Source organism: Aspergillus nidulans, chromosome VII (genome assembly GCF_000011425.1).
Source record: "Aspergillus nidulans FGSC A4 chromosome VII".
Lineage (NCBI taxonomy): Eukaryota > Fungi > Ascomycota > Eurotiomycetes > Eurotiales > Aspergillaceae > Aspergillus > Aspergillus nidulans.
In genome coordinates this window covers 1,278,840-1,302,287 of record NC_066263.1, presented here as the reverse complement: position 1 = coordinate 1,302,287, position 23,448 = coordinate 1,278,840, and the positions used below count along the sequence as shown (strand labels likewise).

At 52.1% G+C, this 23,448-nt stretch overlaps 6 protein-coding genes across 6 annotated transcripts, besides 1 other annotated feature; 3 read left to right on the top strand and 3 right to left on the bottom strand.

The window, feature by feature from the left end:
• Positions 1-23,448: part of a sequence feature (contig 1.26 403..389371(1)) that runs on past both edges of the window.
• ANIA_01612 (phosphate transporter) lies at positions 358-2,562 on the top strand (the record flags this gene model as incomplete). The annotated part of the gene is made up of 4 exons (XM_654124.1): positions 358-420; positions 495-602; positions 664-995; positions 1,071-2,562. The coding sequence occupies 4 exons, from the start codon at positions 358-360 to the stop codon at positions 2,560-2,562; spliced, it is 1,995 nt and encodes a 664-aa protein (XP_659216.1).
• On the top strand, positions 3,855-5,744 carry ANIA_01611 (flavin-containing monooxygenase; the record flags this gene model as incomplete). Its single annotated transcript, XM_654123.1, has 1 exon — positions 3,855-5,744. One exon carries the CDS (start codon positions 3,855-3,857, stop codon positions 5,742-5,744), a length of 1,890 nt encoding a protein of 629 aa, XP_659215.1.
• ANIA_01610 (uncharacterized protein) lies at positions 5,846-6,992 on the bottom strand (the record flags this gene model as incomplete). The annotated part of the gene is made up of 2 exons (XM_654122.2): positions 6,918-6,992; positions 5,846-6,839 (listed from the first exon to the last, which is right to left on the bottom strand). Exons 1-2 carry the CDS (start codon positions 6,953-6,955, stop codon positions 5,846-5,848), a joined length of 1,032 nt encoding a protein of 343 aa, XP_659214.2. The 5' UTR covers positions 6,956-6,992.
• On the bottom strand, positions 9,550-12,422 carry ANIA_01609 (uncharacterized protein; the record flags this gene model as incomplete). Its single annotated transcript, XM_654121.2, has 7 exons — positions 11,776-12,422; positions 11,460-11,581; positions 11,135-11,412; positions 10,765-10,909; positions 10,080-10,429; positions 9,712-9,932; positions 9,550-9,662 (listed from the first exon to the last, which is right to left on the bottom strand). Exons 1-7 carry the CDS (start codon positions 12,239-12,241, stop codon positions 9,550-9,552), a joined length of 1,695 nt encoding a protein of 564 aa, XP_659213.1. The 5' UTR covers positions 12,242-12,422.
• Positions 12,505-13,257, bottom strand: ANIA_01608 (DUF1772 domain-containing protein). Its single transcript, XM_654120.2, has 2 exons — positions 13,175-13,257; positions 12,505-12,994 (listed from the first exon to the last, which is right to left on the bottom strand). The coding sequence occupies exons 1-2, from the start codon at positions 13,242-13,244 to the stop codon at positions 12,534-12,536; spliced, it is 531 nt and encodes a 176-aa protein (XP_659212.1). The 5' UTR covers positions 13,245-13,257; the 3' UTR covers positions 12,505-12,533.
• On the top strand, positions 17,544-22,154 carry ANIA_01607 (putative UDP-glucose,sterol transferase; the record flags this gene model as incomplete). The annotated part of the gene is made up of 9 exons (XM_654119.1): positions 17,544-18,022; positions 18,492-18,556; positions 18,968-19,084; positions 19,150-19,841; positions 19,872-20,086; positions 20,143-20,907; positions 20,956-21,697; positions 21,755-21,893; positions 21,949-22,154. 9 exons carry the CDS (start codon positions 17,544-17,546, stop codon positions 22,152-22,154), a joined length of 3,420 nt encoding a protein of 1,139 aa, XP_659211.1.

The following is a 23,448-nucleotide window of genomic DNA, read 5'->3' as shown; positions in this document are numbered from 1 at the left end:
GCGCCATGACTCGGTGAACGTTCGGCGGGCGCGGTTCCTGTGTATATGTGCGGCGCACTACCGTTCTAGGCTGGGCTCAGCGTGGGCTGACTAGGTCTCAGGCAGAATACCGGGAGGCAAATACCAGGGCAGTCTTGGTCTCATGGTTGACTGACGGCTTCCAGAAATCTTCTCGAACGGTGTTTTGGTGTCTGTATTTCACACTTATTCTTATCCTTGGCCTGTTCATTCACCAGCCGCCGTGGCATGCGTCAAATGGTGGTGCTTCGCCTGACAAGCCTTCTTCTCGTTGCTTAACCAAGGTCCATCTAATCGCTGGAACATCACAAGGGGTCTTAAAGCCCCTTATCCATCACCATGAGCAAATTCCGCGCGAGACTGTATAAGACTGATCGCGCGAGGGATTTCGAGCATGAGCAGGTACGACCTAATGCACTATAAATCTATGGTTGTTAGCAAGGGGAGAAGATACTGACAATAGGTTCCGATTCAAGGATCGCCATGTTCGCACCCGTCAAATCTACGAAACCATCGACCGCCAGTCCTTCCAGTGGATTGTTGTCCTCGTCGCCGGCGTCGGCTTCTTCCTCGATGGGTATACCGTACGCTCGTTCCATTCATCCACCGGCGATTCTATCGACCCGATTTCTGACGCGGTGATAGTTATTCGCAAGCAATATCGCCCTTCCAATGATTTCCTACGTCTATTGGCGTGAAGACACCTCTTCCTTCCGACTGACGTGCATCAACATCGCCACGCTGAGCGGCACCCTCCTCGGCCAAGTCCTGTTCGGCTATCTGGCGGACCGCAACGGGCGGAAGAAGATGTACGGCGTTGAACTGGCGCTGCTGATTGCGTCGACGCTGGGCGTCGCGATGTCCTCGGAGGGGACACACGGGAGCATGAGCGTCTTTGCGTGGCTGATCTGGTGGAGGATCATCGTGGGGATCGGCGTCGGTGCAGATTACCCGTTGAGTGCCGTAATTACGTCTGAGTATGTTCAACGCCTATTCCAAATCTCGAAGCTATGGTGGTTAGGAGACAGTTATTAACAACGGCTGCCAACCAGGTTCGCACCCACCCGCCATCGCGCGCGCATGATCGCCTCCGTCTTCTTCATGCAGCCGCTCGGTCAGATCGCTGGCAATATCGTCTCACTGATCGTCGCCGTCCTGAGCAAGAAGCAGGGACATGACGATGTCACACGCGCAGTTGATATCATGTGGCGATGGGTGGTCGGAATCGGCGTCGTGCCCGGCGTCATCGCGACATTCTTTCGCTTCTTTATCCCCGAGAGTCCGCGCTTTCTGCTGGAAATCGAAGACGATCCGGTGCAGGCCGAGTTCGATGCCACGACACTGTTCAGCGACCCGGCGCCTCTGTCGAGCCTCGGGTCGCCAGAGATTGCCGTTGAGGAGGGATATCGGTATCCCGGTTCGGCGTCGACTGCTCTCACTAGTATGACTACTGCCACGGCGAACCAATTCAACGATATCAACCTCATTGCCCCATGGAATGAAATCATACTTCCTGCTCCTGCGCTCCCCGCAACAGCCACAACGATGGGCACGGGCAAGGGCACGAGTACAGCTGCCGGTCCCGACACAGCCGGCACCGGTGCTGGAGCCCTAACGATTCGCTCCATGTCCATTGACGACTTCACAGACCGGACCCCTTCCCAGTACCACGATAGCCTCCCTGAAGGCACGTTCCTCACCCCGGCAACGCTCAACAGCCACTGGCGCCTCACCAAGGTCGACATAACGCAATACTTCTGGCATGAGGGCAACTGGCGCACCCTGCTCGCCACGTCGCTCTCCTGGCTGCTCCTCGATTTTGGCTTCTACGGTATAGGTCTCTCCTCGCCCCAGTTTCTCGCGAAGACCTGGGACAGTCTCAAACTCTCCGGTCCCGCCCCGCCCTGGATGACAGACGACACCGGCGCAACTGATATATACGACATGTTCCGCGACACGAGCATCCACTGCCTGATCATCCTCAATATTGGCAGTTTCGTCGGCGGGGTCCTGATGCTGCTGACTATCCACAAACTCGAACGCGTCTCGCTGCAGAAATACGGCTTTCTAGCGCTAGCAGCCCACTTTATCGCGCTTGGAACCATGTTCATCACCGTGCACAAGGAGGGCCCCGTCGCGGTGACGCTCTACATTATCGGGCAGATCTTGTTCAATTTCGGGCCCAACACGACAACTTACATGATCCCTGCTGAGATCTTCCCAACACGATACCGCGCAACGTGCCACGGGATCAGCGCGGGCGCGGGAAAGCTCGGCTCGATATTGATTCAGCTGCTCTCGGCGTATTATAAATTCGGCACGGGGCCCGGCAATGAGCAGACGGTCCGCCATGGGTATATGTTGATCGTGTTTAGTGCGTGTATGGTTATTGGGGCGGCGGTGACGCATTTCTGGATCCCGCCGACGCAGAGAAAGAGCAGTGATGGGAGGGCGAAGCTTTGGGGAGGCAAGGCGGAGACGCTAGAAACGCTCGGGCTTGGGAGAAGAGGGTGGAAGAGTCGGTTTGCCGGTGTGAGAAGGTGATTCTTTTCTCTGGAGGTCGAGAGTTGGTTTTATATAGAGATTCTTTACATGCTAGATACCCCGATCAATGTACAGCTCACACGCTCATACTCATACTCTTAGCCGTATCCGGAGAGTTAAAATATATGTAACCTAAGTCAGTAGAAATACTGGAATTACAGAGGGAACTCCGTAATACAGAGGGAACTCCGTAAAAAAATAGATAAATAAAAAATGCATCATCCGTGAATCGAACACGGGCCTCATCGATGGCAACGATGAATTCTACCACTAGACCAATGATGCTGCTTATTGAAATAAAGTTTATCTATTTGCCTTCATAACATTTTCAAAATGTCTGGCATAATTCATTGACTTGCAGATACTTTGGTTTTTGAACAATAGAAACTCAAATCCAAGCCAATCGGCCGGGTATGGGTATATCCATTGTGAGAGATGTAATCATTTGCTGGGTGACGTGTCCCGCTATCCCGGCTCAGGAATATATATTTCATATGGCGTAGCTATCGTAATTCTTGCACTACGGCTTTAATCACTATGCTTCCCTACTAGAGATAAGAATCTGACCTAAATTATACATGTACACAAGATGCACTGGGACCCTGAGGACATTATTGCCTATTCATTGTCAGTTGGGAAAGGGGGAGATTGTGGGATTGCTTTACCGATCTAACACCCAGTTATTGCGGAGCAGAGCAGGAAATTGGGACGATTTGAAGAAATTGGTGAACAGTAAGTGGTACATGCAAGATTCGGCTTATAAAATCATGTTGGTCTGTCGTAGGCTAAAGAAAGTATGGCATGATCTGGCGCCAGCAGGTGGGAGACGCCATGGGAGATGCAGCTGGGGGGAGCATACCTTAGTATCAGTACCTAAAGGGACATTCCGCATCAGTTGGGCATTCTTGCTCCTTGCAGTGCTAAGCAAACTCCTGATAAACCTGCAGAGCATTAGTACTCCCAAGGCAAATATCAACTGCAAACGTAACTTAGGCAGGCATTTGTGGCCGCCGTGGATCTAGCCCCAGCCGAGCCAGCTACATAGCTACAATATGATGTATCATGGATCACTTGCTGACACTGCAGTACATACCCTTTATTCAGTATTATGTAGGAAACTCAAATGACACCCAACCTGGCGATGGAAGCGGGGTAGCGAACTATAAATATCGCCAGACACCCCCAAGCTCCTCACCCCCTCTCCGCAAGCACCCGCCATCGTCTCTCCTAGTCCTCCAGACCAGCAAGTCGCCTCAAACCCAGCAACAAAGCCACTGGTAGCTGCAGTCACAATGTCAGCCGCCAAGATCGAACCGGGCTCGTTCAACATCCCAGTGGGAACATTCCCTGCAACCTGCAAGACCCCCCAAGAATCCATAAACGCACACGCTCTCGCAACATCGATCCTTTCCAGGCTCAATACCGCCCTATCGACCTCCAAGATTTCAGACATAGCGGCCCTCTTCCTCGAGCAGGGCAGTTTCTGGCGCGACCACCTCTGTCTCTCATGGAACTTCCACACTGCGAAAGGAAGGGAAGGGATCGCATCTCTGCTCAGCCAAGTCGAGAAGGAGAAATTGAACCATCTGAAACTTGAGATCGATATCTCGACTCCATTCCGGTCGCCCCAGATCAGCGCCATCGATGCCTTCGGCGAGGTAATCGGCGTGCAGTTCTTCATCACCGTCTCGACGGCGATTGGATCTGGTCGCGGGGTGGTTCGCCTGGCCGAGGGTGACGAGGGAGAGTGGTATATCTACACGCTCTATACCGTCCTCCAGGAACTGACAGGGCACGAAGAGCAAGTCAGCTCGCGACGGCCTTTTGGAGCAGTCCACGGAGAGATTAGTGGTAGACCTAGGCTTAACTGGCAAGACCGTCGCAAGGCGGAAACCAACCTTGACGAGAACAAAGAGCCAGCTGTCCTCATTGTGGGCGCAGGCCAAGCTGGACTCTCCGTCGCAGCGCGGCTGAGGATGCTCGGTGTTGATGCGCTGATCATCGACCAGGAAGACCGGGTAGGTGATAACTGGCGAAGACGGTACCACCAGCTCGTCCTGCATGATCCCGTGTGGTTCGATCACATGCCGTACCTTCCATTCCCAAGCAACTGGCCTGTTTTCACGCCAAAGGATAAGCTCGCGGAGTTCTTCGAGTGCTATGTGAAGCTGCTGGAGCTGAATGTCTGGACGCGGACGACGGTCAAGGAGGCAAAGTGGCATGCTGACGGGAAAGAGTGGTCTGTAGAGGTTATACGGAGAACGGATTCGGGCGAGGTAAAGAGGGTTCTCCATCCGCGACATATAATCCAGGCAACTGGACATTCAGGCGAGAAGAACCTGCCTGAATTCAAAGGTATCGAGAGCTTCAAAGGCAGCCGCATCTGCCATAGTTCCGAGTTCGAGGGCGCGACAGACGCAGACCCACGCAAGGGTCAGCAGAAGGCGGTTGTCGTAGGATCCTGCAATTCAGCCCACGATATCGCGCAAGACTACTACGAGAAAGGCTACGACGTCACCATGGTGCAGCGCTCGTCCACCTGCGTCATCTCATCAGACGCGATTGTGAATATCGGATTGAAGGGTCTCTATGAGGAGAACGGGCCCCCGGTGCACGACTCTGACGTTTTTCTCTACAGTATCCCCAGCGAGCAATTCAAAGCACAGCAGGTCAGAATTACGGCGGTGCAGAACGAGCATGACAAAGTGCTTCTTGAAGGTCTTGAGAAGGCTGGATTCAAAGTCGACAAGGGCCCTGATGACGCCGGGCTGCTTATGAAGTACTGGCAGCGGGGCGGAGGATACACAATCGAAGTTGGCGCTGGAAGACTCATAGCGGACGGGAAGATCAAAGTCAAGCAGGGAGAAGAGATCGCAGAGATCCTCCCGCAGGGACTCAGGTTCGCTGACGGCTCTGAGTTGGAAGCAGATGAGATTGTCTTTGCAACCGGGTACAAGAATATGCGCGAGCAGACCAGACTGATCTTTGGTGATATGGTTGCCAACAGCGTAAACAGTGTCTGGGGGCTCGATAGCGAAGGCGAGATGCGCACCATCTGGCGCAAGACCGGCCACCCCGGTTTCTGGTTTATGGGCGGGAATCTGGCGATGTGTCGGTACTACTCGCTTTTATTGGCGTTGCAGATACTAGGGATTGAAAGGGGCCTGAACGAGGTCCAGTAAAATATTCAGGCGATACAGAGTGGAGATGTATGGGGTGGTAGATGGAAAATTATGGGTATACGCTAAAAACAGACCAACAATCAAACGCCTGTCTATCTTACTCAGTTGACCCATCCCTCACCCTTCGCAACCCACACGCCCATCGTCAGAATGAGCGTGTACAGCCCCGCGCCTGCGCCCGAGCCCCCAGCGCCGGCGCCGTCGCCAACGCCGTCGATCAACGCCCGAAGCCCCGGCTCGTCTCGCCACGGTTCTAGTCCACCCACATGGACGCCTCGCTTAGACAGTTGCGCCAGCCAAGGCCTCTTGGTGTGCGATGACGTCGGTTCTGAAACACTCACACTGAGGACAAACCTCTCACCGTCATCATTCTCCGCGGCACTAGAAGGATGCGAGCGCGAGGGAGGGCGTTTCTCCCATTCGAATACTACCGAGCTCCCATCGCTCTGGAATCGATAATACCCGGGCCTGGACGAGGTCGTTTCCCAGGTCTGGTTGTTCTGGGGAAAGAAGAGTTGTGCGTCTGCGGCCGTTGACTTGGGTGAGGTATGTATCATCGCGACGACATCGTCTTGTTCGCCGTCGGCATCGTTTCCGCTCTTCCGTCTAGCCCTGAACTTGGCCTTGCACTCGCCCTGACCCTCATCGCCTGAACTGGCCCCGCTGGATCTCGACTTGGGACGACTGCTGGCTGCCGAGCTATACGCTGACCCAGACACTGAGCGTGACCCTCCAGACCCCGAGCGCGGTTTCGTCGTATGCCCATACGCATTTCCATACCCATGTCCATACCCAGTTCCGTACCCATCCACCGCATCTCTCTTTCTTGGCCGTTTGAGGTGCGTATACATCTCGCTCTGAGTCACATACATATCCCGCCCATGCACCTTCCTGCTCCCATCTGGCAGCGCAATCGATTTCCCAAATGTGGACGGCTGGTAGAGCTCCAGAATCGGGATCGCACGGGATTGGGACGATTGCTGGATCTGCAAGACCAGCCGTGAGGAAAGACGGAGACGCGGCGACTTGTTCGGTGCGGACTTGGATTTCGGCGGAGGGTGGGCGAGCGGGAAGAGCTGGCTCTTCGAGATTCGACTGGATAGCACCTGATTAATATCCATGTTGCAGCAAGGGAGGTATGGCTAAGGAGGGTCGAATGGGAGAGGGTGGTACCTCGAGGTCGAGTCAAGGCTGTCTTTTGATCTGCTCATTTATGGCGATATCTGAGCCACTTGAATTGGAAATAGGGAGAAGAAAGTGAAATGTAATAAAATGAGATTGGTATAAAGGAGGAAAAGTAAGACTAATAAGTATAATTGTCGACGTCGACATCAAGTACCTGGGCGCAGCACAGCCCAGTCAGACCCAGCTACTACTGTACGGGCAAACAAAGTAAAACGGCTATCGATGGAATGGGCCCAGTTCGCTGCGGTAGGTCAGCCTTACGAGCAAACCAATGGGGTCAGCCAGTACTTATATTCCTCCTACGTGTGTCCCCAATCGAGTCCACGCCAAAAACCCACCATCGCAGCCTAGGACAAGAAGGATAGACCGGCTGTCCCACCGAACCACCGTCCGACCGAGTCGTATCTCCGGTCCCTCGTGTGCTTATGCTTCTGCCTGTGCGCCTGTGCGCCTGTGCTTGTGCAAGTCAGACGAACCTGTCAAGCAAAGCCGGAAGGCTCTTCGTAGGCTAGACGCAGTAAGAACGCCAAGTCAGCCAGATTGGGGCCTTTCGTATTCGTTTTTGATGATGGACGGCTATGATTGGTGTGTGGTAAGATGAGTTTGACCCTTTTTTTTTTTCCCTTTCTTATTTTTCTCTGTCATTTTTTTTCTTATTGCCAACTTTTGTGTCAAATCGGTAACCTCTGCTCGAGTTCGTTCTCGTGTTCTCTTTTCTTGCTGTTTAGGGAATTCAAGCTGGCAATACAGAGTACAGTTGGAATTGCTAAGTAGGTGCCTAGTGATTGTGGGACGATTGATCGACATTGTAGACGGATACGAGTACGATGGTGCTGTTTTTGGACTGGCAGTTGGGGCCAGCCGTCAGGGGTGTTCGAGCTCTCACTCCAGATCTGACATGAAGACTAAGGCTGAGACTGTGGGTTTCCTGAAGTCCAAAGTCCAAAAATATCCGTTCGCGGATTGACCGAGCCGAACAAGATGTCCTAGAAACAGGCCTTGCAAGGGTGCCGACACTCCCTTGACAGGTGATGCCTGGAAGGACTCGGGCTCGGACACGGCATCGGCGTCGGACAGTGCTTATAACCTTACGGAGTAACCACTAGGAGTTGTACTCTAGCAGCGACGTCGAATTTACATAGGAAGAGACACGTGTTTATTCCGTTTCCGCCCTCTTGGCAGATTCCGCTGTTCACGTGGCTTAGCAGACTTTGTTGCGTAGCATTTAGATTCGCAAAATAACCCGAAAGAGAGCAAGTTTACAGGGCAGAGCTCGAAGGTCCGGACTGAGGGTGTTAGTTGATGCCGTGGTAGGAATGCAAGCCAGTTGGACGGCGGCAGGAGACCGCTGATTATGCGCCGTGCAAGTATATATTGCACTATTTTAAGGGGCCCACAGAGACAAGGCAGAAAGGGTGGTCACCTTCTGCTAGAAGAGGCGCCAGAAGCGCTAGTTTAGGACGGAGTGCAAGTTGCTCTGAGCCCGGAAACGGCGTGGACTTTTGTCCAGACATACGCAGTAACCGGCTTACATGCAAAGGGTATTCAAAAGGCTTTATGCGTGACTAATGGCAAGGCTGCTAAGCAGTTTAACAGGCATTACGTGTGGGAAAGATCCTGACGAAGACACTCGTGGCTTTCGATAGTCGATGCCGAGTATAAGCCCTGGTTGAAGTCTCCTATAGCAGCTCCAATACGGTTTTTGATGGGCTTTAGGCGGATTTCTGGAAGTCATCTGATTATAGGTGTATGACGAGTGGATCTTCTGACCTTAGTCTTCTGGATTATTTCTATTGTGTAGCGCTGCTATAGAACATTCTGCGAAGATCCAACGGCTCAATAAGGTACTGAATCCGAGCATAAAAAGGTAGACAAGGAAAAAACGAGGAAAAAAACGAGGCAGCGGCAACCAAAATCCCCAAGTTCAGCGGGTAGCATTATATTGCTTGCTGGGAGGGTGCATGTGGACCAGGGCGTGATGGATTCGTCCTTGGTTCGTCAACCAATGCTCGAGTAAACCACGCAGCTTCTGGGGCTGCCGTGTCATTTGGCTGAGACACGCTGCAGGGAAAAGGGAGTCTTGCGCGATACGGCTTGATAGAGCTATTGTTCTGCTTTCTACTGCAAGATCTCGTCGGCTCGGAGACCGCCGTCGACGGTAGGTGAATATTTGTTTCGGTTGTTATTGCAGGTTTTGACATTGTATGTGGACACACAGCGTATGGAAATGGCGGATCCTGAAGTGAAAGTACAACCCAGGGACTTGACTGGTGTCACAGTTTGAGCCCTGCAGGACCCTTTGCTATGGACTTTGAGGTCATGAGACCATGACCAGATTAGGCAAGCCTGAAGTTCATGTAGTGATCAAAGTACCAGCTCCAGTTCCCCAGTCATCAGTAAAGTTCTTGAGTAGAGGGCTCGATAGACCGACGTATCACGGGAGAATAGTTCTTGAGCTCCCATGCCAGACCTCCAACCACCGAGGACCTCCTGCTCTTCAACAGATTTATGATTAAGACTTATCCTGAACTCAGTTTTCCTTTGCATAGATAAACACCAGCAAGAACGTTGCAGGCTTAAAATATCTCTGTCGCATGCGCCTCAGCAAACTCACGATCCCCTACCGACTGCGCAAGCTCTTGGTCCAGTCACCTCTAGCGCTCTGACCTTTCAGTAATTCCATAACCCAGGCCTTGCTTCTGCTTTCCTTTTTCTCTCGCGCATCTTTGAATGCTGGGTCAGGGTAAACGTCACAGCGCTGCACCCTTGGCTATCTACTTACCCAGACCATTGTACCCAGTTCGCCGGGCCATTCGCCGAAAGATAACAAGAGAATATGAGGGGAAAGTGTTGCAAATAACAATCTCACCTCCAGGCGCTGGCACATGATCGGTGGAAAAAAGCAAGTAAATTGCGGCTACTACGCGAGCCGTGGGAAGTCTGCCCTCGGCAGCGGTCATTATCATGTCTGGATCGCCGTGTGTTGCGAAGAGACAAACGCGTCTGCCGACAATATAAACATGTCTCTAAGTAGGCAGGATGATATCGATGAGGTGCATGATACTGGCACGCAGTGCATGCTTAATCTGGTAGAAGATTTTCTGCTTGAGGAAAGTCCGCGCCGCAGAGGATGTGAGACCAGGTACGTACCTTAAACCGAAATGATGGGAGGACGAGCACCTCTGACCATTGCTATACGCGCTTCTATGAATCCAATGGCGAGAGGACTTTCTTCCGGATCGGTGAACCTTGGACCTTTTATTTAGCAAGATCTTACTCTTAATCGCGAGCAGGCTACTGGTCGGTGTTTGCGATGCGGATCCTGCCGCGTAAAGCTGAAGAGGATACTGCTGTTTATGATGAATCCGCATGGCGGATGAAATATCGGAAGAAGCAAGCTTCAAGTGGGTGGTGCGATTTGCAATGGATGTATCTAGGTAAGCTTGTCCCTGGCAACTATAAGCATCGACATCCCACTGTTCGACCTTGCCGTAGCCACTCTGCTCGGTATTCGTTCATTCATTCTAGCAAGCTGTGGGAGAGAGACTCAGACACGTCGTAGTAAGCTATTTAGGGTAAAATCGCGGTGCGCACACTGGACTGGTGCTGCTTCCGTGAATCAAAGCTAGAGCTTCTTCGAAAAAAGCTGAACATGGCGAACTCAAGATAAGGTCAAACTCGTCCAAGCTCAATCAAGCTCTCTGGCTTGCTCAAGCACTGGGTCGTGGAGTAGAGGGAGTTGGGAGGCCGCCGCTCGGACTACAGAGCTATGCACGCTGTCTGAGCATAACCCGTCAACTCTCATTCTAACTGGCGGACTAATTGCTCCACACACACAACTTTCTGCATTATCGGGCACGAGGTGCAGACCCTGAGTGGCTGAGTTAAGACTGGCCCGGTGCAGAACTAGCGTGGCTTTGAGCCCCTGACAAGGCGCAGTATAATTATACGGTGTACCTTCGGTTACTTCTGCAGAAAAACTACCAAACCCTCAAAAAGTAACTCACAGGACCACGACATGCGGACTGCGGCGGGCTCTGTCCGAGTCGTATCTCTGCTGCCCGAGGCAAGTCAAATCACAGCCCGTCGTGGCCAGGCTGACTCGGCCCCCAATTGCCCCCACTTCGTGTACATGACTAGGCGTATCAGCAACGATGCTGTGGGCTGAGTCAGTTAAGCTGAACTGTAAGGAACAGACTAAGAACAGGTTATCAGAGGTGCGGTTGGGACTAGCCTGTAAGCGCCAGGAAGCAATATTGCGATTACCAGGGCTTTGGTTCCTTACCGCATCTTGCCAAAACTTCAATTTCCTGGCATCTTTTGGCCTTAGGTCTTCGTCTAGCGATCCCACGCTCAGCCTCCCTTTCGCCTCGGATCGGCTCTTCTTTGGATTCTTAATTTCGTTCTTGAGGCAATCGCCCGTGGACCACAGCGTCTCGCGATCCACACTTTTTCCATCCTCGCATTCATCCCGGGAGAAGATCTGGCAGCATCAGCACCAGCCCTAGCTATAGCTCTAGCACAGTACACCGTCCCATTACCCGCCGACCTCGCCCGATCGGCGCCAAAATGGTAGCCAAGTGCTACGACCGCGACGGCAACGAGGATGTAACGCGCATTACTTGCTCTTAGGGCGGCAACCCAGCGCAATGCTGCGGCGAGGGAGAGTACTGCGCAAGCAACGGCCTCTGCGGGCGGCTTGACGACGACGGAATGACATTATGGCAAAACACATGCAGCATACAGGACTGAATTAACGGAGACGTCGAGACATGCGCGACACAGTGCGCAAACGTCCGGAGTATGTCTTGCCTACGCTCAACTGCTCATCTCAAGTGAATCCCACTTAACCGGGGCGATGTGGATGGTTTCAGATTCCGGAAACGCGTCACAGCCTGCGGCACCGAGACGTTCTGCTGCACCGCGTACGGAGGATGTGACTGCAATAACTCAACCCAGACATTCTCGATTCCGGCCGTCGAGTTTGTAGTCAGCAGTCTCTCGCCAGAGAGCACGAGTAGCTCATCGACTTCGACCTCAGTGACGACTACAAGTACAGTTACGACGACCTCAACACCGACCACAACACCAACGGGCGGCAGCGGCAGCGACAACAGCTCAGACAGCAACCTCGGTGTCGGTCTCGGAGTCGGGTTAGGCGTCGGCATACCACTGGTTCTCGGTGCGATCGCAGCGGTCTGGTTCTTCCGGTGGCTGTAGCCCCGGGCGAGATGCCGAACTCGATGGAGGCGTTTGCGCCGACGCAGCAGGATAAGCGGGTCGCGGATGTGTACGCGAATGGGAACAAGCATTCCATGCAGGCGCCGATGCAAGAACTGCCGGCCTCAAGGCCGCCACCGGCGGAGCTGCAATAAGAGACGCGGAAGATCTCAGAGGGATGCTGGCGCGAGAAGTTCGAGGTCTAGGCTGATGGCTATCGTGTACGCCAGGGTATCGAGTAACAAAAGGTCGGCTGGAGGTCCATTGAGGTGAATAATACCATATATGTACATACTTACGTTTAATATTCATAATGATCGCGTTATACCCTCCCACTCTAACCCACTGCACAACATTGCATTCATTACTATACTGATGCATCATTCAAAAAGCCAAAAACCCAACCAACCCGCCAACCAGCGGTAACAACCCGCGGATTGCATTAAGCACCTTCCATTTGGCCAACAACTCCTTCACTTCATCGGCCGTCTTTTCCGTGACGACAAAGACCTCCTTTGCCCTCTCATGCAGCGCATCATTTGTCTTCGTCATTGCGAAAAGAGTCCAGGGCACAATACCCACAGTCAGCGCCGCGGCGGCGCTGTACAGATACGCCGCATTCGCGGGCGCAAGAACCTGCAAAGCTGCCGATTTCCCCGAATGCACCGACCAGGCAAGGTACGCAAACGCGGCGGCGGTGGCCGCTGCAATCGGCGGGTTCTGCGCTTTGCCTCGGGCATACAGCTCGCTCCATTGTTTTGCGAGGAGGGCCGCGGGCGCGCCGTGCTTGTTCTGGGAACTTTCGAGGGCTGGGATCGTGGCGAAGCTGTAGGCGAAGATGTTTCCTGTCATCGCACGCTGCGTCAGTGTTGCTGTCTCCAAGCTCATTTTCGAAGGTTCAGTCTCGAGATTTTATAACAGTTTAAGGGTCCTGAAGTCACTATTGCTTACTGCAGGCGGCTGCAGTAATACAGGGATTCAAGGGACTGCCGGGCTTGGGTTAGAGTTAGGGTTGTACGACATACCGGCTAGATATGCGGCTCCAGTCAAGCCAACAGCCTGGGCGAGCCGGATCGGAGTTGGAAATTGGGACATTTTGATTATTTAGAGCTGGTAATTTGTAGCGTGAAGGAGGACATGCAGCCCCGGTCCTTATGAACCCCTGCTTGCGAGGGGTCAGACAGTTCTAACCGGGGCGGGTCCGGATCGGTGACGTAGGCTATGGTGAATCAGGTGATGCTGGCTTTATTATAGTGCATCAGCCCATTTCTCTGAAAGATCAGAGTGGCTGTCTTTGACTGATTGAGCAAGCCTTCTGACAGCTTCTGGCGTCGTTGTTTTCCTTTCATTTTACATTGAACAGCCATGAAGCCTTCCTCGTCAGACTCAAAGAGAAAAGATCCCGTACATCTCAGCCATCTCCATATTTAGCCAAGTCTGACCCATTCGAAGTGGACTCGGGTGGATCCGGCTCTGTGGAGAACTAGATCGGAGTTGATAAGACACCGACGCCGATATTATTCTGGTTGTTCGTCCGTAGCTCCGGGCCACCTCCATTGGTGGCTAGGAAGCACTAACGAGAGGATCCGGCTTTTTTGCCTTGCGTTGGCGGATGCGGCAAGATCCCTTTGTTCTGGATAGGAGGTGTAGCGCTGCTTGCTACAGCCCCGTCGTCAGCGGTCTGTCTTTGGTTTATGCATGTCAGAACCATCTTGCCAAGTATATCTGCGGCATTAGCCACGAGATTTGTGGGTAGTCATCTAGTTTATTTTGGTTGCTATCTCTCAGCATCAACGCATTTAAGCATTTGTACCGTCTAGTCGTCTCAGAGAACTGAGCTTCATGATGGTTCATCCTGCTTATGCCTCGCTATTGACTGATGGTGCTCGTTTGCGCCCAGTACGCTGTTGGGCTAGATCATCAAGCATGATCAATTGTCCATAGTCTGGTCTTTCGTGGTAAGCCCTCAGGCGTAGCCCATTCCGCTCGTCGCCAGAAAGGAGCTGGCAATTCGGTGCAAATTCTATGCTATTAGGAGCCCAGGATTTGAAGCAGGACCACCTCGCCGATTCAACTCAACGATGGCTATATACTGAGATGATACTCGAGACGACAATCTGAATCCATTCGACTCACCAAGAGGGTAAGTTTTCATTAAAAAATTTAGCAGACTGATCCTAGTCCTGGCTCTTTTTATCTACGGGCGAATTACCAAGGTTTCCTTTGGCAGCTGCTGCGAATACTAAAGAGACAATGGTGGTCATAATCCCACTAATTGCAGGCTCTCATAGTTTCATGTCAGTATACTCTCAGTGTGTAGCCCGACACATGTCTCGTGTCCCACATCCCAGGAAAACAGACGACTCGGAAGCGTATCAGGGAGCGGGACCGTACCTAGTTTAATGGGGCGAGGGCTCAGTGAACATGCCCTACGGCGTCAGTTCTCGACCTTCGCCAGCAATACAAGCACCTCTTCGTGAGTCTCTTGGACAGTGGCTGTTGTAACAATCCCGCGTTCCAGATCCTCCCAGCAGCGACTCCAGATCCCTAATAACAACCCTCTGGGAATTCTTCAAAGCATCGCCCAGAGCCTCCTGCACCTTTCCATGCGCACTTTGAACGATGATCTCGAAAGCAGTTGAAAGACGCATAGACGCCAACTAGCCAGATACCACGAGCAGCAGCTGGAATGTAGAGGGTTACTACAGAGAACCAGTGGACTTCACTGCAGACGACCAGTAAGACTGCGGCCCGGACAACCTCAACTTCTTCAGCCGGTCTCAGCAGAGTCTTAAGCGCTGTGGCATTTTACGAGACGATGATATGCCCAGGCTGCTCGACAGCACCAAACGCAACAATGCTTTGGCGCGTTTGTAGTCGATGGGAACATTGGCGTATCCGCCCCCCCTTACTTGCGAAATATTCCAATGCTGCGGGGATCGCACCTTTCCAGGTTCTGCCGAAAATCAATGGGAGGGCCTGGGTCCAAGTCGATGGTGTATTTACTGCTATGCCCATGACTTTTCCTTCCTTCAGCCTGTCGAAAATAAGCAGCTATATGTTTCAAGGGGGGGAAAGTCTCCCTCATCTCTTCCAAACATATTGATCCCCACCAGGAAGCCGAGCCTACTTCATGCAATTATACTCTACACTGGACCAACGATAAGTCAAGCAAATGCTGATCAATACTACATGTAAGTTTCTGCCTGCTTCAGGTTCACTATCTATAAAGTAGTTCTTCCTCCAACAGTTGATAGTATCATCCAAACCACACTAGACGTGGAGAAGATGATGTTGCCATCGGCTGCAGAGCGGACGAGAGTGCTTAGAAGAGTCTCTCAACTGAGCTGAGCTTCAGGACTGTGCAATTATGGCATGACCCGCAGCTATATAAGCTTCTAGTTGAGGCAGACCATGCATAGAGAAGCAATCACATGCGCCATAGTTGGAAACCCAGCTGCTGTTAATCAAAGTGGATGCAAGAATCAACTAATGGATATTCGTCTCCGGTGGCGTTAAGCTTATGGCAGGATCTTTGAATGATCCTCCTCGCTATTTCGGTGGCCTCCAGTGGCATATGAAAGCCTGGGCGCTTTGGTCTTCCAGTCCGCAGCCATGGCCTCCGCACCACTTTTACGGGGGATCGTGGACAGGAAGATGCCTTTATTGGGCATAAAAAGGGCTGCCACAAGGTTGTAGCCTTTCCCGTATATAACTTCCCCCCGGAGTTCATCTCTGAGCCTGTTGTAGATGCCCTCAGCAAACTCCCTCAAGTTCTGGCGGAAGGTCTTTTTGTCCGCGGGAGGAGGCCCGGGAAGACAGCCAATATGGCCACGTACATTAGCTGGAAGCGCATACTGCTGGTGTTGGCTTGGTACTGCCAGATATAAATGACTATGAAGGCAATATGTGTGCTGGAAAGATGCAAATGTGATTGATTGGTGCTTGGCTTGGAGGAATCGGAGCCTGAGTGGCAGAAAGATTTGTAGGCTGCTGAAAGACAAGCTGTAATTTAGGGCAACAAGAACGTCTCGAAGCCCTTTATATCGCACTTCAACATAGTGTTATCTTCCTTTACATTGTTAAAGTCAGGCAGCATTGTTTCTACAATGATAAACAGCTCTACATCCTTAATTAGAGATGCTGATCTCACCATCCTGGCGCAATAAGTAGGGCTCTGTATCAAGGCACCTGTAGGCTACTAGGCTACGAAACGTTGCACAGATCTCAAATCCAAATGTATTGACCAGTAGAATCGGGTCCATTCAACTCACAGTAGACGTGAGTATATATCTCTGACATACTCGCAAAATAGCTAGGGACAACCCAATTAAATGCGCTTTGTGCCTGATAATACTGCAAGACATATTAGGGCCAGGATTTGCAGTTGGTTGGATATTCAGATGTTATACGGCCACCTAAATGAGCAGTGAAGTTGTTGGTTTCAGGTCTATACATCTAAATGTATATATATATGCATAGTCACACGCAATTAGAGCTTGAGATTCCTGGAACATGGACTAGAGTCTAATTTGCGGTGTATAGATGCGTACGGTGTTTTTGGATAGACACTGACTTAAATGTATAGAGCACGACGGTATCATTGATATTTGCCACTATCGGAAGGTCACAAATAATTACGGTATTCCTCATATTCCTCCGGGCGAAACTGTCGTACCCCTTGCCCATGACCTTCTGTTCAAGGAGAGCTTCGCGAGGACGTCTCTTGGCACCATAATATATCTAAGCCACCGTAGTTATGGACGAAGAAATTTTTAAGAAAACCCTTCCATGGAATGACAGCAGACACAATGCGATCTCACAGATCCCAAGCTTGTTCTGTTTGGTAAAAACCAGGTGGCTAACCAAGTACGGTCTGATAGGGGTAATTAAAGTGTAGTTCCAGTGTGAAACTGGAAGGTCGAATTGCTCCTGAGGAGAATAGCGCTGTTAGACTCTTGGACCAGTCGTCTGTCTTCTCGCTGTAGCCGTTGTGTCGGGACGACGCGGGCAGCAGAATATCCAGCGGACATGACGTAGGTGTTGCCACGAGTGAGCAGGGAATTGGCGGATGAACTGAGAGGTCTGGGGGCTCCATGGTGCTTCGACCGAGGGAGGCACATAAGGACGCGAGCCCCGTTCTTGGTAGCACGCTTCAAAGGTATTCCTGCTGTAAAAGACAGAGGGCGAGTAGGACGGACTGTCTTGCTAACTAATAACAGACCATCCGGAAGAAATCCTCGCACGGGTAGGCAGTGGAGAAAGCAATATGGGTAGAAGGGCAGTATTTATCACCAATGTTCCGGAATCCGATTGGGTACCCAGCGCATTTGAAGAGCCTGCATTCGAGCGAGGTAAAGCATTTCTCGACAATCCGGGATATGGAATGCCGGAATGCATGAGGCCGGTGTGTTCGAGGACGCGAAGCTGAAGCTCGACGGGCAGTTTGAGGAACGGAAAGGACCTTTCTGGCTCTGGGCAAAAGTACGTGGTTTTCTGGCGGATCTTTTCCATGACAATGTTCTGAATATCGAGATTTCGATTCGGCCCCATGCGTATGGACAGCGCCTTCAGCCGCGGAAGGTCATGGATGGGAGCCAAAAAGGCAGCGGCCGTTTCTGTCGACGCCGCACCACAGATCAAACGGAGCTCGAACTGATCGTCCCGTGTCTTGTTAGCCGCCAGCATAGAGCAGAACGATCGCCAGACCTCGAACACACCATTCGCAGCCAATTGGGCATCGTTCTCCATAATCTCGGCCACGGTCCCATGGCAGCCGCCCCGGGCCTTATAGACGAGCAGACTGTGGCTACCGTCGCACCGAGACGTTCCAATGGTCACCTATGGACCTCAATGATTTCAATGTTACCGAGGTCAGATTTAGCAGGTCTTGCATTTCAAAAATGCAGCGTATTCACGGAGTGGAAGGCGGCTCGCACATCCTCAGATATTGCACGAGACACATAGAAGAGCTGATTGCAAATGTACGGAAATCCATCGCTATCGTCGACCAATCGTTGCTTGCGCGCCGACCACTCTCCCATGAATGAGTCAATGATTCCTGGGTTCGCATAGCCAATTATGTTCAGCAATGTGTAGCAGTCGGATCTCATAGGGCAGGCGAAGAAAGGACGGTTGTTCGGCCATGTCTGTGAACGTGAAAATTGTCTGGGTGATGCCACCGGCTGGATCCAACCACAGAATTTATCCTCCCAGCAAGTAGTGGACTTGGCAAGCATTGGAAAGACCGGGATATTTATTGGCTATTGGGCGTTGGTTGTTGGTGTGTCACGGCGTTATGGTGTTGGTGGCTGCCTTATAGTAGCCTGAACGGTTAGGCAGTGAGATTGTTCACGAACAGGCTATCGCCGACGCGAACCGGACTTTCAGCTCAATTTTTCAGCTCGGTACGTAAGAATATGGGCTTGATCCAAGGGCTCTGGGATTCTGAGACTCTCGTAAGACTTGCAGTGGATTGTCCTCCGGCAACGGCATAGTAGGCGACTGGCATTGGCCATCAGCAAGCAGCCATCAAGAGCCCAATGAGATCAATCCATCGAGCTCTGATCGACGGCATGGACACGTTCCCGAGGTACCTGGGCAATCAAATGCTCCTGGAGTGGGAAAGGACGAAAAGGTACCGAGATCTTAACCTGGAACAGCCTTGTGGGCCCACATTCTATCTTTTCTCTGACCTCTATCTCAAATGACATCACCGCGAAATCATGGGACCAGCACGACGGATAACACGCCAACTTCTCCAGGCGGAAGTGACCTTTCCCACTTCGCAACCTTACAATAATAAAGTATGGTTCAAGCTCAGAACAGGGCAAAGACCATCTCGTCTGAGGACTGGGCGCACGCCAGCTATTCCTCTGGGCGGGCGGCCCACAAGCTGTATGAGGGCCATCATGATACTGGCGTGCGGGTGATGGGTACGTTTCTCCCAACCACTTCTACAAAAGCCCATTTCTCGAGATACTGACCTGTTTGGATGCAGAGGATGGCCGTCTCAATATCAGTCTCACACCGCACCAACCCTGGTTACAGCGGATCGTCCGCCACACACAACAACACCCGTACCCGCGCGACTCGGTGCACCGCCAGCAATCCTCCGCATCGTTCAGGCCGAATCCAGAAGATGAATATTGCCCACTTCGATTGAACATCGTTATTCATGTTGTTGGCTCTCGGGGCGACATTCAGCCGTTCCTCGCGATCGGGAAACAGCTCAAGTCGCATGGCCACCGCGTCCGGCTGGCAACACACCTCTCATTCCGTGAAACAGTCGAAGACGAGGATCTGGAGTTTTTTAACATTGGAGGAGACCCGTCAGAGCTGATGGCCTTTATGGTGAAGAACCCGGGACTTATGCCCGACTTGCGAACTATTCGGAGCGGGGCGATTCGCCTACGGCGGAGGGAGATGAAGAGTATTTTCTCAGGATGTTGGCGGAGCTGCTATGAGACTGGCGATGGGACAGGGATCGATCACCACATCAAAGACGAACCAGATCCGTTGAGTGGTGACGAGGCTGTAGACCTCAGACGTTTGCCGTTTGTCGCAGATGTCATCATCGCCAATCCGCCAAGCTTTGCACATCTCAGCTGCGCGGAGAAGCTGGGAGTTCCCTTGAATATGATGTTTACGTACGTCTTCGCTCTCCCTATCGTATCGATGAGCAGGCTAACTGTGAGTAGAATGCCCTGGTCAGCGACACAGGCTTTCCCTCATCCCCTGGCAAACGTACAATCGCAAAGTACGAAACCGTCTGTTGCCAACTTCGCATCGTATGCTATTGTTGAAATTATGATGTGGGAGGGACTCGGAGATCTGATTAATCGATTTCGAAAGCGCGAACTCGGGTTGGACCCATTGGATGCTATTCGCGCACCGAGCCTCGCCCACCGGTTGCAGGTGCCATACACGTATTTATGGTATTCCTGGCAAAGCAGATACACAAGAATAAGTGCGAAAGCTAACATGATTCCAGGTCTCCCGCCCTGCTAGAAAAACCCCTCGACTGGGGCGACAACATTGACGTGGTCGGCTTCTCAACCCTCCCCACAGCGCAAGACTACAAACCACCCCAGGACCTGCAAAGTTTCCTGGACGCCGGTCCCGCACCAGTATATATCGGCTTCGGGTCAATCGTCGTAGACGACTCCAAAGCACTAACGGATATCGTCTTCGAGGCCGTGGAGAAAGCCGGAGTACGCGCCGTGATCTCCAAGGGCTGGGGTAACATCGGAGCCAATCACGCGGCGTCTGACTCGATCATGATGATTGACAAATGCCCACATGACTGGCTATTTCAGCATGTCAGCTGTGTCGTACATCATGGTGGTGCCGGCACGACAGCCGCAGGTTTAGCACTTGGCAAGCCCACAATCGTTATTCCATTCTTCGGTGACCAGGCATTCTGGGGCTCAATTGTTTCGCGGGCCGGGGCCGGACCAGACCCGATTCCGTGGAAGAGACTCACAGCGGAGAAGCTGGCGGAGGCGATTGAGATGGCGCTCAAAGACGAGACGAAAAGGAAGGCAGAAGAAATTGGGGAGCAGATGCGGTCCGAGCAGGGTGCTCGTAATGCGGTTTGTAGCTTCTACCGTCATCTTGACGCAGAGAGCCTACGGTGTTCGTTATGTCCAAATCGGCCGGCCGTGTGGTGGGTGAAACATTTGCATATCAAGCTGAGTGCGTTTGCGGCGACGGTGCTCGTTGAGACGGGGCTTGTCAAACCACATGATCTTGTCCTGTGCGTCCCTTCTCCTTCCTTTTTCTGTTCATAATTAATCTGGGCTAGGTACCGCTCAAAAGAATACGATACAAGCCGCGATCCAAAAGGCCCCATCACTGCCGGCGCAGAGGTGCTCTATGGCGTCATTACAGACTTCGTCGCTGCTATGGCCACGATGCCAGCGGATATGGCGGAGATGTTTGGCGCGGACCACCGGCATGGTCGGATACGAATGAAAAGGCACCCTAAGCATGGCAGGAAGCCTCCGTCGCCGGTGCGGAAGTGGAAGAAGGAGCATTATGGGCATCGCAACCCGGACTCGGGAGTCGGATCGAACAGCTCCAGTCAGAGCGATGGGCGAATAGACATTTCTGAAACCGAAACAGAGAAGAGCTCTACAGTTGCTGATGACAGTGACGAGAATAGTGAAACTGGCTCGGGTGATTCCTCATCGCGTACCGACATTGCAGATCTGGACTCTACGCTTAACCCAGATGCGCATAATGACAGAAACAACAATAACAACATCGGGCTTACCGCCCATCAGACACTGAGTCTAGAAGACACACTCCGCCGGCAGCAGACACGCGACAAATCAATCGACACCCATGAACTTTTCATGGATGCTCGGTATCATCTCGCCCGAGCGGGAAAGCACATCATCGACTGGGTTCTCCTGATCCCGACGGATCTGACCTTGAGCTTTTCCAAGGGATTCCACAATGCGCCGAAACTTTATCATGATCCAATGGTTCAGGAGACGCCAACGGTTCGGGGCGTTAAAGGAGGGTTACGGGCTGCTGGGACGGTAAGTCTAACCACGTATTGGGGGCGAAAGCATTGCTGATTCTGTATGGGTATGTAGGAATTTACACAAGAGTTATACCAAGGCATAACTGGGATTTTGACGCAGCCCAAACATGGACGGAAAGAGTCTGGGACGAAAGGGATGCTGAAAGGCGTCGGCAAGGGCGCTGGGGGTGCTGTCCTCAAGCCAATGGCAGGTATGTTTATAAAATACCCAATGTCCCAACTCATCGTATTATACTAACAGCGTAGGCCTCTGGGGCCTCGCCGGATACCCGCTCGAAGGACTGCACAAGACGCTACGGAGCAGTCTATCAAAGAGCAAGGTCCGAGACATATTGGCTTCACGCATCCAGCAAGGTCTAGGCGAGATGGTTGCCGCCATGCCGGAAGAGCGGGCGGCGGTAATCGAACGATGGAACAAAATGCAAGCGGAGAAATCGAATGAACGCGCATGATACCCCGTTTTTGTGTTTGACATATTTAGAGCGTGCTTACTGTTTCTTATGTTCAGTTTCCGAAACTCGCTTCCTTTCCTTCAGTCATACTTGCACGGCAATTGTCGCCTCGCGCCAATTGAAGATCCTGGTGTTGATGGTCGCTTTTACACGAACGATTTTAACGTGAACTCTGTCTCATCCGCCGGGTAATCTGCACTGCCAGGCCCACTTCACGAGCTATCATCGCTCAGGTCGCCTCGCGCCACAACCGGTCCGAAACGAATACCAATCAGCAACATATAGGCAGTGGCGTACTCTCGATACATACTCAGGACTGTTAAACATACGCAACGAAGGAAGGCACATAGGGCCCGTCTGCCTAAATGTTACTAGGTGGTTGATGGGATAACCTTCGTTGTCAATGTGGTCCAGAGGGTCAAGGTTGTCGATTTCGTGTACCCCCATCGTCTTTGGCTGTTGTATGACGGCTGTCCCGCTAACCGGTATCAAAACTCTTCCATCGACTAGATACATAGAAGTGTTCTGTCGTCATCGTGGAGAGCCTGACGCGTCCATCGCGCCGCCTGAGTCAAGCGGCATGCTGATGGCTCCTGGCCGGCGACCAAGAATAGGTGACTTTGATGGTGCAGCATATTACAACGTCAAGACATTGCATTCATTGCTTTGCGAGCGGTTCTCCGAGCAGGATACCAACATTGCAGTCACTTTTCTTGTCGGGAAACGGAGACGGCAGCTACGAGCTGAATCATATCCGAGACCCACAGCGAGGCTCATCAGCTAAAGTAGTGGGGAACTGATCGAGACAAGGCATTCTGATCCTCGATGAAGTCCGAATAGTCAAGAGTCAGAGAACCGCGCAACCTGGACGATCCAACCGTCTGAAATTGTTACAAGAACCGCACCAGCCGTCAGGGGCAGATGACGATCTGCAAAATCGCAGTTTGGCACGCGTTCTCGCTTTGCAACTGTGATAAGAGGATCCAATAGTCAGGGTGGGGTGCTGAAGCTAGAAAGCTAGAAAGCTAGAACTGGAAGGATGAATGACTTTCTTACTGTCGTTCCTGAAGTTTTATGAAGCGAGCGCAGAGGAAGATATATATGGGCAACTACTTATACCATTCATGCTCTCTTGTTTTTGTTTTGTTCATATAACTGTACGTCGTGTCAAGATAACGACGGCAGCTCCTTTCTGGCTGCGTCGGTTGCCTCGAGTCGGTTGTTTCGTGATTGGTGGCTATGTGCTGGACCCCTGAACTTGACACGAGAACGCTAGCAGTATTATACCTTCACT

What these genes read in the sequence shown, in the direction of transcription:
- ANIA_01608 (XM_654120.2), bottom strand. Translation starts at nt 13,244, where the DNA reads ATGTCCCAATTTCCAACTCCGATCCGGCTCGCCCAGGCTGTTGGCTTG. An exon ending in TGGAGCCGCATATCTAGCCG is followed by an intron (nt 12,995 to 13,174) that starts GTATGTCGTACA and finishes GTGCGATGACAG; the next exon opens with GAAACATCTTCGCCTACAGC.